This window comes from Rhinolophus sinicus, chromosome 17 (genome assembly GCF_057876585.1).
Source record: "Rhinolophus sinicus isolate RSI-liver-muscle chromosome 17, RSI-T2T, whole genome shotgun sequence".
NCBI classification, from domain to species: domain Eukaryota; kingdom Metazoa; phylum Chordata; class Mammalia; order Chiroptera; family Rhinolophidae; genus Rhinolophus; species Rhinolophus sinicus.
In genome coordinates, this window is record NC_142517.1 from 113,401,634 (window position 1) to 113,416,227 (window position 14,594).

A 14,594-nucleotide genomic window follows, 5' to 3' on the forward strand; every position below is an offset into this window, starting at 1 on the left:
ATTATAATAAACACACACACTGGAAAGACAACCAAAAAATTAACAGGTTACCTTAGAAAGCAAAGGGATAGGAAAGGAACATGGGAAATTGGTATCTGTGGGACAGATAGGAGAGTGACACTCCTCATTGTATACTTGTTTTAATATGTTTGTATTTTCGAAATGTGAATATAAATTAGGAAAAAGAAAATGTTACTACATATCCCACAGAGAAAAGAATCACTTTAGGTGACTTTTGAACACATTCCTACTCTACTTAGTGGGCTCTAGTCTGAGGACAAAAAGAATGTGAAGTAATCTTAAACTTTACTCAGTAGTCTTATCGTTTGTAAGAGAAAAGATACACCAAGATAAAATCTAAGCAAGAAAAAAACCTGTACTGTTAAATTTTATTTAGAAATACTGGTATGACGACATGACTGTCTTTACTACATTGACCACCTCTTTCCACAGAAACAATCCCAAAGCAATGATATCTGAGAAGCATTGTGTACCCCTAGCACCCAGATCTTGGATGCTAAATACTATTCTCCACTAACATGAACCAGGAATCTTTGGCGATATGGCTGATTTCAAGACTAGGGAAACAGGGAAAGTAAAAAAGAGCCTGAGTCATCATGTTCTAGAAAGAAGAAAGTATTATTGAAAGACTCAACAGGTGTTATCAAAAGGACACCCGAGCCAGTTCAAAGGGGTTCTCAGTAGCCAAATTTGAGGCAACTGGGAGAAAAAGAAAGGTGTTTTGATTAAAACACTTTGAATAAATCAAACACCCTTGAGTCCATAGTGGGAACTCCACTCCCGAAGCCAAGCATCAAAATGATCAAGTTCAGCCAGCTAGAAAGTACTCCCAAATATGCTATGCTAATCACTATACTATTTCTCCCAATGATCAATGTTTGTTTTTAATGGCCTCAAAGGTAACTCTAGGGATAGAGATCCAATTTAGAAACTGGACATATACAGAAATCAAGGGGTTAATTTACAGGTGGACACTGACCACCTACAGTGTTTAGGTGGGTCCTTGTATTGACTTTTCTGGAGTTGAGGACAAGAATTATTACAGGTAGGGACTGCCAGTTTGATATTTTCTCCTCCTTTCGGAGAGCAGTAACAAGGAAAACTGAAAATAAGAATGCAGTCTCCATCTCTGACAAAACTAGGAGACACCTGAAACCTCAACCCACAGAACAGGTAGCAGAACTGTCAGAGGTAGCAATAACCAAGGGACACATGAACCAATGGAGAAAGGATTTCTGCAGCTATAATTTAAGGAGTAAAAATCCAGCAAAGTATAATTTCCCAAAGTGAGGAGCACACTGACATAGGAGACCAACATCTTGCTACAGCAGTGGGAGCTGGCAGTGAAGCCGACCCAGACAGGTTCTAAGATTGAAGTGGCAAAGCAGGACTGGGAATCACACAGATGCAGATTAAGTCCCATGCAGGAAACTGTGTGTGGTGGGTTCCAGCTAAGAGAGAAACTCTGCCATTTTGAGCAATCTATCTATACCAGCAGGAGAAAAATAATGGCCCAAAACTGCTCAAGCACAGGACTGAGTCAGGAAAATTTCTCCTAATGCAGTACACAGCCCAGCCTACAAGAACCAATTATAAATAGCTGATCCAGAATAAATTCAATTCATTCAGAGATGAGCACTCAGAAAGGAACCAGCAAAGGATCTATTTAAAGATGCTACAAGAAAAAAGGTAGACAGAAACAGAGAAGTTCACTAGAAATGCTTTCATGAAGCAGATGAAAATTGTGCCATGAAATAAAAACGAAATAACTGCTTCCATGAAATTAAAACACAAAGATGCAAACGTTCACTGGAAGTGATGACAAAACAATGGAGACAAACTAAATGCACAAACAGAGCTCGAGAGAGACAGAAGAAAACCATTCACTGTTTCAGGAATGAAGGCAAAATTAAATGCAGAACAAGGGAGACAATGCTAAAAACGCAGTGAGAAACACAGATCGGGAGAAAGTAAGCAGAATCTGAACGGGGGAAAAAAAAGAGTGAAAAAGGATTAGAGAAGGAAGTCATGCAAAAATATCCAACAAACACATAATTGGATGCAACAGAATGAACATATAAAGATACAATTCAAGAAAAGTTTTTACAAATATGATTTTATGCTGCACGTTAACAAGGCACACCATGTTACGGACAAAACGATGCATAATGGTCACTACAACACAAATCCTAGTCAAGCTGCTGAAATTCAATGATCAAGAATCTTAGGCAATCAGGAAAAAATATCAAGGTCCTTTAAAGGGATTGAAAAAAAAAAAATCAGGCTAACCTCAGCCTTTTCTGTACAGTATTATCCAACCCTAGAAGGCAGAGAAAATACCTATAAAGTGCTCATGGAAAGAACATAGAAACCAAAAAAATTCATTATCAGCCAAACTACCGCTTAAGTATAAGGACATCTGGGAAACGATTTTAAGCACTTGAAAAAAAATATTCGTTCTATAAGCCCTTCTTGAAGAAAGTAACAGAGAATAAATTTCATTCCATCAAATAATGAACAAAAAAAAAAATCGAAGAACTGCAGACAGGACTGAATCTACTTAACAGAAGGGGTAAGACTTACCCCTTAAATTTTTTTTTTTAACTTTCCTTCTTTTTCTATGCCTTGAATCTATCCATCTATCCATCTATATAACAATTTTATTTAAGTGTGTTTTTCCAGGACCCATCAGCTCCAAGTCAAGTAGTTGTTTCAATCTAGTTGTGGAGGGTGCAGCTCATAGTGGCCCATGTGAGGATTGAACCGGCAACCTTGTTAAAAGTACCGCTCTCTAGCTAACTGAGCTAACCGGCCGCCCCCGAATCAATTTAATAATTACTGTTTTAGCTGGTCATTGGGATTGCAGTAGAATTCAGTGAAATAGTCTGGGCCTGGTGCTTCTCTGAGAGAGACTACTCTGAAATTTTTTTCTATTTCTTCTATGGAAATTAGTCTGTTTAAACTTTCTACCTCCAGAATTCAAAGGGAGTAAGATATTAGGAATTTATCACAGTTACATAAATAGAAAATGTATTTATGTTATATCTGACATTAGTGTTTTAGTCTGTTTAATTCACTAATGCATTTCCAGTGCCAAGAGCACTGACTGGCACATAAGAAGTACACAGTGACTATGTGTTGTATGAGTGAATGTTGAAAATGTATCAGACAAAATTCAATGTCTATTTTTCATTAAAAACTCAGTATCCTGGAAAAGACAGATACTTTGATAACATGGTTTTAAAAAAAACAACTTAACCCTAGTTTTCAGTATATACACACTTGTACCTTTTGAATTTCATCCTACCATCTGAATATATTAACTTTTTAAAGGCATTCTGAAGTTTAAATGACAACACACAGTCTATTCTATGTTGGGCAGTTGTGTCTCACTGTACCTCAGGCAATACATTCTACTTACCAAAAAGTGTCCTCATTTTATTGAAGAGGGGACTAAGGATCAGGGAAGCTGAGAAAATGGCCTAAGGTCACACAGCTAGTAAATGATAGAGCTAATGGTTGAAGGTAAGTCCTGGGCACTACTCCGCATTTCAACGTTCTCTGCTTCAGATTTTGGTGCTAGGCCCTCTTTTCATTCTACACATCCCCCCAGACAGACTCAGACACCTCACCGCTTTAACTGCAGGCCGTGTGTTGGTGACTTCTGAACCCGCATCTCTGGCATAGACAGCCCTTCAACCACTTGTTGACCACAGCCACTTGATGCTCCACAGAGAAACTTAGTATCCCCAAATGCAACTGTCTTTCTAAAACGTGCTTTCTTTCCCTTGTTTCCTTTCCATGTACTTGGCCAAGCAACAAAAAAACAGAGGTGTCTCAGACTCCTCCTTCCACTCCGCCCTGCCTCCCGCTTATAATCACTTGTTCCAGAGGGCCTCTAGTTTCTTACAGCTCTATCCCCCATATCCACTACCTCTTCTCTTGTTTAGTGAACCACTTCTTGTTTCTCTTGTCAAAGGTTTTCCCTGGCATCCACATCACCAACGACAGGAATCAAGCAAGACCACTGGAACTGTGTGCTCCTGACAAGGCTCATATCCCACAGCATTCCCCAACCCCACTTTCATAGCCTCACCACCCCAAATGGCTTGGGGACCATGAGGACAAATCCCATTATGTCTTCATCCCTGATTCTGTCACTCATATCTGAGGTCATCCCTCATCAACCAGACGTTATCCCTGTCTGGCTCCATAAATCTCTTAATTATACTATCTTCCTTTTCAAACACCCACCTTCTGGACTTACAATACACCTTTAACAAAATCGCCCAAATCCTCAACCTCTTCTCTGAATCAGCCTTACCTTCCTGCGCTAATGAATCCTGGTTCTCCCCTGAGAACACTGCTTTCCCCACAGCCTTCTAAACGGGGAGCTATTTTCTGTGTCATACACCTCTCCCTATTTACACTGTCTTTCTACATTAGCTCCCCCAGAACCCTTCCCTGGATTCCACACTCATATAGTAGCTTATCTCAACACCTCCAATTGGGTGCTTAGAAGTCAGCACAACCTTAAAACACTCCAAACCAAAGTCTCCATGAAATTCCCCTCCAAAACCAATTCCTCCAACTGTTCTCCATCTCGAGTTAATGCAACTCCCCTGCTAGCTGCACAGACCAACTCGTCTCGTTCTCCCACAGAACCTCTATGTAATTCCTCCAAAATCCTGACTACCTTCAAAATTCTATTCAGAATCTAAGCACGTCTTTCTACCTCCAACAATCACCTCTCCTGGATTTCTGCCATGCCCTTCTAAATAATTTCTCTGTTTCCAACTTTCTCTCTCTACAGCCTACTCCACCTAGCAACCAGGCTGATCCAACTAAAACTTCAGATCATGGCACTGCCCTGCTCCACTCTGCCAAGGCTCCCCACTGCACCCCAGCAAGTCCAAATTCTTGGCGTGGTCTGTAAGGCCCACGTGATCTGGGGACCCTGTTACCTCCCAAAATAATCTCTTGCTGCTCCTTCTATGTGGCAAACACACCCGTCTCAGGGCCATTGCTCTGGCTGTGCCCACTGCCGAGAACACTCCTAACCCAGACAGCCATATGGCTCTCTTCATCATGTCTTTCAATTTTCTGCTCAAGTGTATTCTTATCAACAAAACCCTCCTGATCAGCTTATAGGAAAAAGCCCCCCGTATTGCCTACCCTGTTACTCCAAATCTCATTCACTCTACCCTAATTTTCCCCCAAAACACTTTTCATTATCTAAAAAACTCAATTGTTTTACTGTATGTCTCTAGACCCTAAAAATAGAAACTCCAAGGACAGGAATTTGTTTGTTCACTGCTATCCTCAGGATCTAGACCACCAAACAGCTCATTAAAAAAAGGACTCAGTAAGTTAATTATTGAGTTAAATGAAGGAATGAAGGAAAGGAGAAGGGGAGAGAAGACGGATGGATGGCAGATGGCTAGGGTCCAAATCCCCAGATGTACCTCAGTGCTGAGTCGGTAGCATGTGCAGCTGTTGTAGTGATGACTGGAGACTGAGCTCTGGTGGCTGAGACGGTCGCAACCACGGCAGGAGGGATGGTATTAGAGGTGGTCACAGGCGGACGAGACTACCGAGAGAAGAGAAAAACGTTTCACTTCAAGCAAAAGGTGAAATAAAATATAGTAAGTCAAACACTGAAAGTATAATTGGAAATGTAGGCCTTCAAATAAGTATGTTAATATCCAAATGATAGTAAATTCTCACCATTCTGATTAAGGAATTCTCTTTTCAAAGGCTGTTATAAAAATAAGACTCAGAATTAAAAAAAAAAAGTCTGATTTTGGCTGGGTAATATACAAATCCCTCCTTTCCAAATACAACTGGATAAAAAATTCTGTCATACTATTAGTACAAACTGGGATCTAACCCCGAGATCTAGAATTCCCCCAGATCTGCTGTGGTCCTGGTGTTGACATTTACACGATCACACAACCGAGTGCTGTCCACAGAGGACCTACTCAGCCCCTGGGCAGAGAGAGCTGTGGCTCTCAGGCCATTCAGCATGGCACACTGAACGCAGCAGGCACACGCTCCTATGCTCTTCGCTGGCAGAAGACTCAGGGTGCCCACATACCTCCTGGATGTTTTCACGTGGATATACTTCCCCTACCACCAACTACATCTGTGTGTAAAATTTTCACCTGACAAACTAGTTCCACACAGAACTTCATCTGCTTGTCCACTGTCAACTCTTCCATCCAGCTGCGCTTTGCGTAGTTCCTTTCCTGACCTTGTTACATGCAGTTAAATCTGCAAACTCTGCAGATCCAGCAACTCTTCCATCCAGCTGCGCTTTGCGTAGTTCCATTCCTGACCTGTCACCTCCCTTACCTACTGCACCTATCGTTGTAGCCTGATGTCTCATAAGAGGGCTGCTGTGCCATCTTCCTCTCTAGAGCTCCTAGTCGTGGTTCTCCTTTCTACAGTCCTTCCTATGCACCACACATACCACTGGGGGCCTTTCAGTACCCGAGTATGTCCTGGCAGCACTTTGAAGGCTCGGGTTGGACATGTACTACTTGGTATCATCAGCACTGTTCTTACTGTCTGAAACCCAGTGTTTCACACACACTACCAGTCTGGCTGCCAAATGTGTTTGCATTTCCACCCCCTGCATGAAATTTAGCTAGATTAACGTTTCATAGGTATTTCATTGATCATACGTTACTGTGTTCAAAAAATGTAGTGGCTCTCTGCAGTGTACAAAATCAACTTACACTCCGTATCTAGAGTTCTGAATTTAGAGATACACCACCACCTAGTAATGCATTATACTTCGGTAGTACTGGCCACAAATTTCCTTCAAATAGCATGGACCATCTTCCTTCAAAACCATATATATATATGTGTAAAACGTTTAGGGGATTCATAGCTCCCTGTCCACGTTAAAACTCCTGTTTTAACTAGCCTTTACTAAGCATTGTGCATAATCACCACTGTCTCCCTTGCCATGGTTCAGAGTATTGCCCCCCCGACTTCCTCTTCACTTCTCTGAATCCCCATTACCAAATCCATCCTCACAAAAAGCCTTCCCTTACTACCTCTTCTAAACTCCTATAGCAGGTCACAGGACTGGATACAATTCAACCTTCCCCACATCTTAGCAACTAGACTAAAAGTCACTTCAGGCCCAAGGTCTGTCATGGTGCCCAGCAGAACGAATGACTGCTGGGCAGGCCCTGGATTCTCGCCGGTCGATCCCACACCCTGGACGTGCCTGGATCGGCTGGTGAATGATGTGCTGCACCGCTGGCTGAGCTGTGGCAGTGTTTGGCAACTGGGAAGTCGGCCTCAGGACAGTGGTCACTTTAGAACTAGACATCACAGCAGCAGCAGCTGCACCTAGAAGAATAATTCTTTGCATGAGTATGGCTCACAATTTAAATATGTCCAATTATAATCCCTAGGAAAATCATCGGAATTTCTAAAACTTCATATGTCAGTGTTCACCTGAAGTGCTGTATGAATACATCCTATTTCACCACACAGAAAATTAAGATAACACTCACTCAAGGGTTGAGATTTAATAAATCTGATAATCTGTACTGCTTCTTTGAGGACACTCTTAAATGAAAATGGCTATACGTGTGCAGCCATGGGCACACAATGAACACTAGAGCGTGGGGCCGCCGGCCTGGGTCCAGCCAGGGTCCACCACTTTAACCCCGAGAGTGAGAGTTCAGTGGAATCACCACTGCCTCTGCACCACCAGTGCAAATGCCAGCACTGTGAAAAGGCAAACGACGTCTTAGTGTCATCATGAAAATAGTTTTGACCTTACACAGACCCCCTGTGGTCTGTGAACCTCACTCTCCGAGTTCTGTTATGACCGAGTAAACCTGCTTTTGTATTTGCTAGTTTGATTTCGCAAGTAATGATTTTATACTCTCCAACAGAAGATAACAATTTCTTATCAAGCAATTGAGAAAACTCATTACATTTAATACTTCTTAACCTATTAGAACTGAATTATAAAAATAAATTCATTTTATTGCTATGCGAGTAAAAATTTTTGAGTAACCATTATCTCTAAACTTAAAAAATATTCAGTATTAATATTTGTGACTCTTATTTCTTAGAAATGAAGGCCATGTTCAGGCTACCATAGCCTTGAGGAGTTCCTCATTAAAGAGATGATTTTTAGGCCACACTAAAAATTTGAATTGCTTTAAGTTTAAACACACGTATACACACTTGCTATAATATATCAACAACAAGTACATACTAGACCCCTCTAAAAATGTATATTGCGCTTACTTCGGCTGTCCTGCAGCTTTAGTAAGCTGGATACGGTTTGTGTTACCGTGTCCTCTACCAAACGTATGTTGCATTGCAAGAGTTTGAACAGCACAGGCAGTCTACCTCGAGGTAAATGCGAAGCTCCGATGTGCAGAGGGGGCCCGGGAGCACTGCTGCGGATAATAGACATCTGCACGTTTGTGGTCATGATGTGATGCAGGTTACTGGGGTGGCCCTGCAACACAGGGTGGGGGGGGCAATGTCATCTGCTTGGGCTTGTGTTTGGCGAATGTGCTTAGCCATGGCTTCTAAGAAGTCCACTGCCTCCAAATGTGGGTTAGGTTGTTCCTTTCATACAGTGAGTAACCCAAGGAAAGCCCTTCGGCTTTCTTTACACAGCATCCTACATGACGACTGTGCCAGCAGGCAGGTGTAAGACTGTGAGGATGCACCAATCGCCTTGAGCCCAGCGAGGTGCTAGATCCCTGTAACAGACGACAGAAGTGACTGTCCACTTTTGGACTCTCATCTTTAATATCAGTCTTTCACACTTGTTTTCTTTCTTGGCCAAAGTTATTTTTTTCCTGTCCTCACTATTTCCTTCAACGCCACTGCAGTCATCCATTCTGTATTTCTAAGTAAATGTCAGGTAGTATTCAGTAGGTACCCCCGTACCAGTTCCTCAGCTCAGCCCTGAAACATACCTTCCTCACACTCTCCCAACCCTGCTGACAGTGCTTCTCAGGTATGTGTGTTGCGGGAGGGCGGAGGAGAAGGTTCCCAGTACTTCTGAGAGTACTCAGCAGTATGACAAAAGGAAAACAACACAGGACATCTTTTTGCAATACCAATGTTTTCTTGAAAACTTGAAGGGAAAAAGTTTTGAGATTCAGTTGTTTTCACTGGTAATATAAAATATTTAAATAAATCAAATACATATTATGCAGTAAGACTATTATTTCAATTTTTTTTTTTTAAGTTAAAACACAAGACTTTAAAATAAATGTTCATGATTGGTGGCTGCCTGAGGGAACCACTGAAGAGATATACCTTTGCTCCCTGAGAAAAAATGACTGTGAGGTTGTTCTCAACCCCCAAGGACGTGGGCTGTCTTCTCTAGATCTGCAGCATATCTCACACTGAGGGTGGAGCCGCAAACACAAGACAGGCTCAGGGCCCACTGGCTAAACGACAAAGACCACTGAGCACACTGCTTTACTTCCGGTAGCTGTCCTTTTCTCTCATACCTATCTTCCCCTTGTAGATATCAGTGACCATTTTTTATTTAGTACAGAGCCTAATGTACTGCTGGCATTCAATAAACAATGATCGACAGTTTGGCATCTCAGTTTGAAAATCAGCAAATTAAGAGGAAAAAAACCTGTTGTCCACTGATTGTTGCCACAGGAATGGCTGAAGCTTGAGGGATGCTACTCTCCATGGTAACGGTAACCTGCCCTGGAACCTTGGGGGGAAGTGACAAGGTAGAAGGTGGAGCAGGAGCAATGGGACGGCTAGGCATGGTGGGCTTCGGGGGCGGCTGCAAACAGAAAACCACACGAAATATATCAACAACTTTTTACTAGTGATGCATTTCATTCTATAGTTTAAAGTACACAAATCAACCCTGAAGAGTGCCAGGAAAGATGCCCGGAGCCTTACGTTTGATCTCTCAGCATCACAGCTTTTGCACTGATGTATTAGCATTTCCATTTTACAGACAGATGAGGAAATGTGCAAAGCAAGGCTAAGTCACTTGCTCAAAGACACACAGACAGTAAAATCTAGACCTGGCAATAAACCCCGTATCTGTATAGCTCCTAGCCCAGTCTTTCTTCTATACAACGCTGTCCTTCTCCCCAAGTTTGGGAGGAAGTAAACAAAATTTTCAGTGCCTGAAACATAACCATAAGGTAATACACAAGGTGATATTCTCAGATACCCCAAATTAGTAAGCTACTGAAACAAAACCTTGGAGAAGAGTGCCATTCCAAGATAAAATGAGTCAGCAGACCCATAACATAAATAAAATCAATGTCAAATGGATACCAGAAAAGACCCTGTGATGCCAACTGCCCAGCGGCACAAGAAAAAGCACTGCAGAACAGCAGAACTCTGAAATACAGAGAAGAGCTGAACTGACAGGTCAAAAACCCGAACCAACCAAACCAAAAACCTATGAGCCTAAGGTACAGCCTAAGACTTCGTGAAAATTGTCAGGAATGTATTAGCCAGTCTTCAGCTGTGGTTCAATGTGAAATTTTAAACCTCGCCATTACCTTCATAAGTCCCTCCGAAAATGAGAGTGGCACTGCTGGCGTCAGATGTGCTGGTGGGGCTGTCACTGTGACAGGTGTGCCCGAGGCCACAGCATGGTGTGTAGACAACATCTGCACCTGTGGGTAGGGCCTTACCACGACAGGCTCTTGCTTCTCTTCACGGGGCTGCAGGGAGCTGCTGGAGCCCAGGTGCTCCCTGGCAGTGACTTCAGCATCTCGACTAGACTCATCATTGACTATAAAAGACATTAAAGGGAATACAGCATGTCATATCCTTCCAACATTAGTTAATACAGCAGCACATACAAGAGTAGTATTTGCAGTTAAGTTTTGGAGCCGATAAACTAACCATGTCCTTGTGAGATTTTCTTCAAAAGGAGAATTTGGGCAGTAGATTCCCGATGGACATAAAATCCAAGAGTCCCACATGTGGAACACAGGACTTGCTTGGAATACTGTGGCTTTCCCACTCCTCTATGAACAAAGAACCTCACAGCTATATAAAATGAGCTCAAATAGTTCAAAGTGCAATACAAGATACAGACAATTTCATTTGAAATTTATTTAAAAAGTTATACAAACCTAACATTAAAAGATAACTTAAGTACAGTCTTAAGTCCAAGAACATGTAATTTTTGTAAACAAATTTCTCAGTCCAAATCCCTACAGAGTGAACATGGCAACCTCTATCATTATTGCAACCAACATACCCTCTGAGGCTCAACAAATCCACTTGCAGGAATGTGTCCTATCGATACAGAGCATATGTGTAAAAAGAGTTATGTACAGGTTATTTGTTTCAGCATATTTATACTAGTAAAGAAAGTGAAAAAAACATACATGCTCATCAACAGGAGACTGGCTATGTAAATTATGTGTACTCCCACAACAGACTACCGTGCAACTATAAAAATAAAACAAGGAAAGCCTTTAGGTACTCTTATGGAAAACTTGTAATATAAAGAGGATGCCAGGGTGGCCGATGGCTCAGTTGTTTAGAGCGCGAGCTCTCAACAACAGGGTTGCCAGTTCAATTCCCACGTGAGCCAGTGAGCTGCGTCCTCCACAACTAGATTGAAAGACGACTTGCAGCTGATGGGCCCTGGAGAAACGCACTGTTCCCCAATATTCACCAATAAAAATTTTAAAAAATAACATAAAGAGGATGCCAAAAAAAATGTTTTAAGAAAGGAAAAAACAATTAAAATTGTAATACTCAATATATACCGAAAACAAAAGATAAATACAAGTCATGTGTATACAAATTTTTGGCAACCCCGGTATATTATGAAAAATTACATAACATATAGATGACAAGAACAAGATACAGAACTGTGAAAAAGTAAACAAAATGCACACAGAACATACATGCATATATATTTGTACATAGATAAAATATCTCCAAAAGCACCTTGGCTGCCTGAAGAGAAAGAAAGTGGACAGGGGACAGGGATGGGAAAGATACTTTTCACTGTATACTTTTTTTCATTTGGAATTTTGGGCAATGAGAACACGTAACCTATTTAAAAATCAAGTTAAAAATCAAGGAACTCATGTAATGATGGAAGAGAGTTTGTGAAAATATTAACTCATTCTTGTCCATCACTTTTCCGAAATAATATCATTATTTTTCTGGGGGAAAAAAAAAAAATTATAGTTACGGAAAAAAATTTAATTGTTTGGGAAACTATAATGCAAGTAAAGCTGCTCCCAAAGGCATCAGCAGTTAATATTTTCGTGAAAACTCAGATGCTTCTCACTTCTTTAATTTTGGGTGGGTTTTTATTTAACTTTTTAATTGAACTATTTAACTTTTTAACTTTATTTAACTTTTAATTGAACTTTCATACAGACAAGTGCACAAATGTTAATTGTGCAGCTCAATGAACTTTCATAAAGTAAATACACCTAAGTACTCAGCATCCAGCTCAAGAAGCGAAACATTACTGGTTCCCCAGAAACCCGTTCCGTCCAATTCCAGTCCCTATCCCTCCCAAAGATACTAACTTCTAATACTATAGATTGAACTTTATGTAGTCTCATAACAAATGTCTCACCCCAGTGTGTCTCGTCTCTTTCACTTATAGGTATGAGATTCATCCATGTTACTGCACATAGCTATGGATCTTTCATTCTCAGTATGCCATTGCGTGAATAAACCAAATTATCTACTTTACTGTTAATAGGCATTTGCCCAGTTTTCTGTTTTTTTGCTATTAGACATAGAAGTGCCAGTAATTTTTTTGCACGTCTTTTGGTGAACATACGAGGTGTGATCAAACAATGTGGTGAATATTTAAAACAAAAATAACAGTAAAAGTGACATTTCCATTAATCCCCCTCAAAATACTTCCCCTTGCTTTGAATACACTTATCCCAGCGTTCTTACCCCTTTCTGAAGCAGTTCTGAAGTTCTCTTCCATGAGTGTCTTCCATTGAGCTGTCGAAGCGATGAAGAGTATTTTGAGGGGGCTTAATGGCAATGTGTCTTTTACTGTAACAAATTTTCTTATTTAAACATTCACCGGTATTGTTTGATCACACCTACATAGTATGTCCAATTTCTATTTGATATATCTCCAGAAGTGGAACTGCTGAGTAATATAGAATACACACTGCATCATTTTTAAAATGTTAAACGGAATTCCACTGCATAGACCTATGACAGCTTTTTAAACCATTATGTCATTGATGGGCTTTGGGGTTGTTTCCAATTTTTGCTATTAACAAAAACTCTGGGATGAATATCTGTATGTACTTATATTGAGTCCTTGTTCAACGATCTCCTCAGGAAAAAAATTTCTAAAAGTGCTGAGTGAAAAGACGGACGCATATTTAATATTTTGCTATATATTGACTTTGCTCCCAGGTCAGATATTTTAAAGTTTGATTTTTTTTTTTAAACTTTTATTTAGTTAAGTGTGTTTTTCTGGGACCCATCAGCTCCAAGTCGAGTAGTTGTTTCAATCTAGTTGTAGAGGGCGCCGCTCACAGTGGCCCAAGTGGGGATCAAACCAGCAACTTTGTTGTTAAGAACACCGTGCTCTAACCAACTGAGCTAACCAGCCACCCCTACAAGTTTGATTTTTAAAACCACGTTATTGATGTATAATTTACATACAATAAAATGGCTACTCTAAGAGGTAGAGTTTTCAATTTTACACACACACACAAAAATACATGTATGTATCTATACATATATCTATACGTAGATGTAGATGTATATAGATACATACATATATATATACAGATATACACACATATACATATATGAACAAACTTTATCACCAATAACCTAGGAGGATAGCTGGGTCAAATGGTGAGTAAATATTTAACTTCATATGAAACTCCAAGTATTATACCTTCCAAAGTAGTGGTATCACATTATGTCCCCAGCAGCAGTGTATCAGAGTTCCAGTTGCTCCTCATCCTCAGCAATTCTTGACACACACACATTCTAGTGGGTGTACAAGCGGCCACCTCACTGTGGTTTTCAGTAGCACTTCCATGATAACTAGTAATGCTCAACTCCTTTTTATGTGCTCATAGGCCACTTTCATATGTATCTACCTTTGTGAAGTGTATGTTCCTGTTTTTTGTCCATTTTTAACCAGATTTACTGAGGTACAACTTACACATAAACTCCACGAATTCCTTGTGCAATCGGTTAAACTTTCACAGAAGTACACAGTACTAGAACCACACCACAAGCATGATACAGAACATTTTCCATTCCTCTAAACGTTCATTCTTGCCCCCTTTGCAGCAAATTCCCTTCCTCCCACACCTACTCCTTACAAACCATTGATCTGCTTTCTATCACCACAGCTTTGTCTTTTCTGGAATTTCATATAAACAGAATCATACAATATGTGGTCCTTTGTGTCTGGCTCTTCTCTTAGCATAACGTTGCTGAGGTTCATCCATGTTGTTGTGTATACTGGTAAGTTTGTTCCTTTTTATTGCTGAACAGTATTCCATTGTATGCATAAATCAAACTTTGCTTATCTAGTCTCTAGTTAATAAAATAGG

The 14,594-nt window shown here is 40.6% G+C and overlaps 1 protein-coding gene across 4 annotated transcripts in view; it reads right to left on the reverse strand.

The window, feature by feature from the left end:
• SAP130 (Sin3A associated protein 130) overlaps positions 1–14,594 on the reverse strand; it is a 93,034-nt gene that overhangs the window by 73,700 nt on the left and 4,740 nt on the right. For all 4 annotated transcript variants that reach the window (XM_019718004.3, XM_019718005.3, XM_074334741.2 and 1 more), the window contains exons 3-7: positions 10,563–10,798; positions 9,665–9,823; positions 8,407–8,518; positions 7,262–7,386; positions 5,487–5,611 (exon numbers count right to left, since the gene is read on the reverse strand). In XM_019718004.3, the coding sequence (XP_019573563.1) occupies positions 5,487–5,611; positions 7,262–7,386; positions 8,407–8,518; positions 9,665–9,823; positions 10,563–10,798 (757 nt within the window). The remainder of the gene's footprint in view (positions 1–5,486; positions 5,612–7,261; positions 7,387–8,406; positions 8,519–9,664; positions 9,824–10,562; positions 10,799–14,594) is intronic.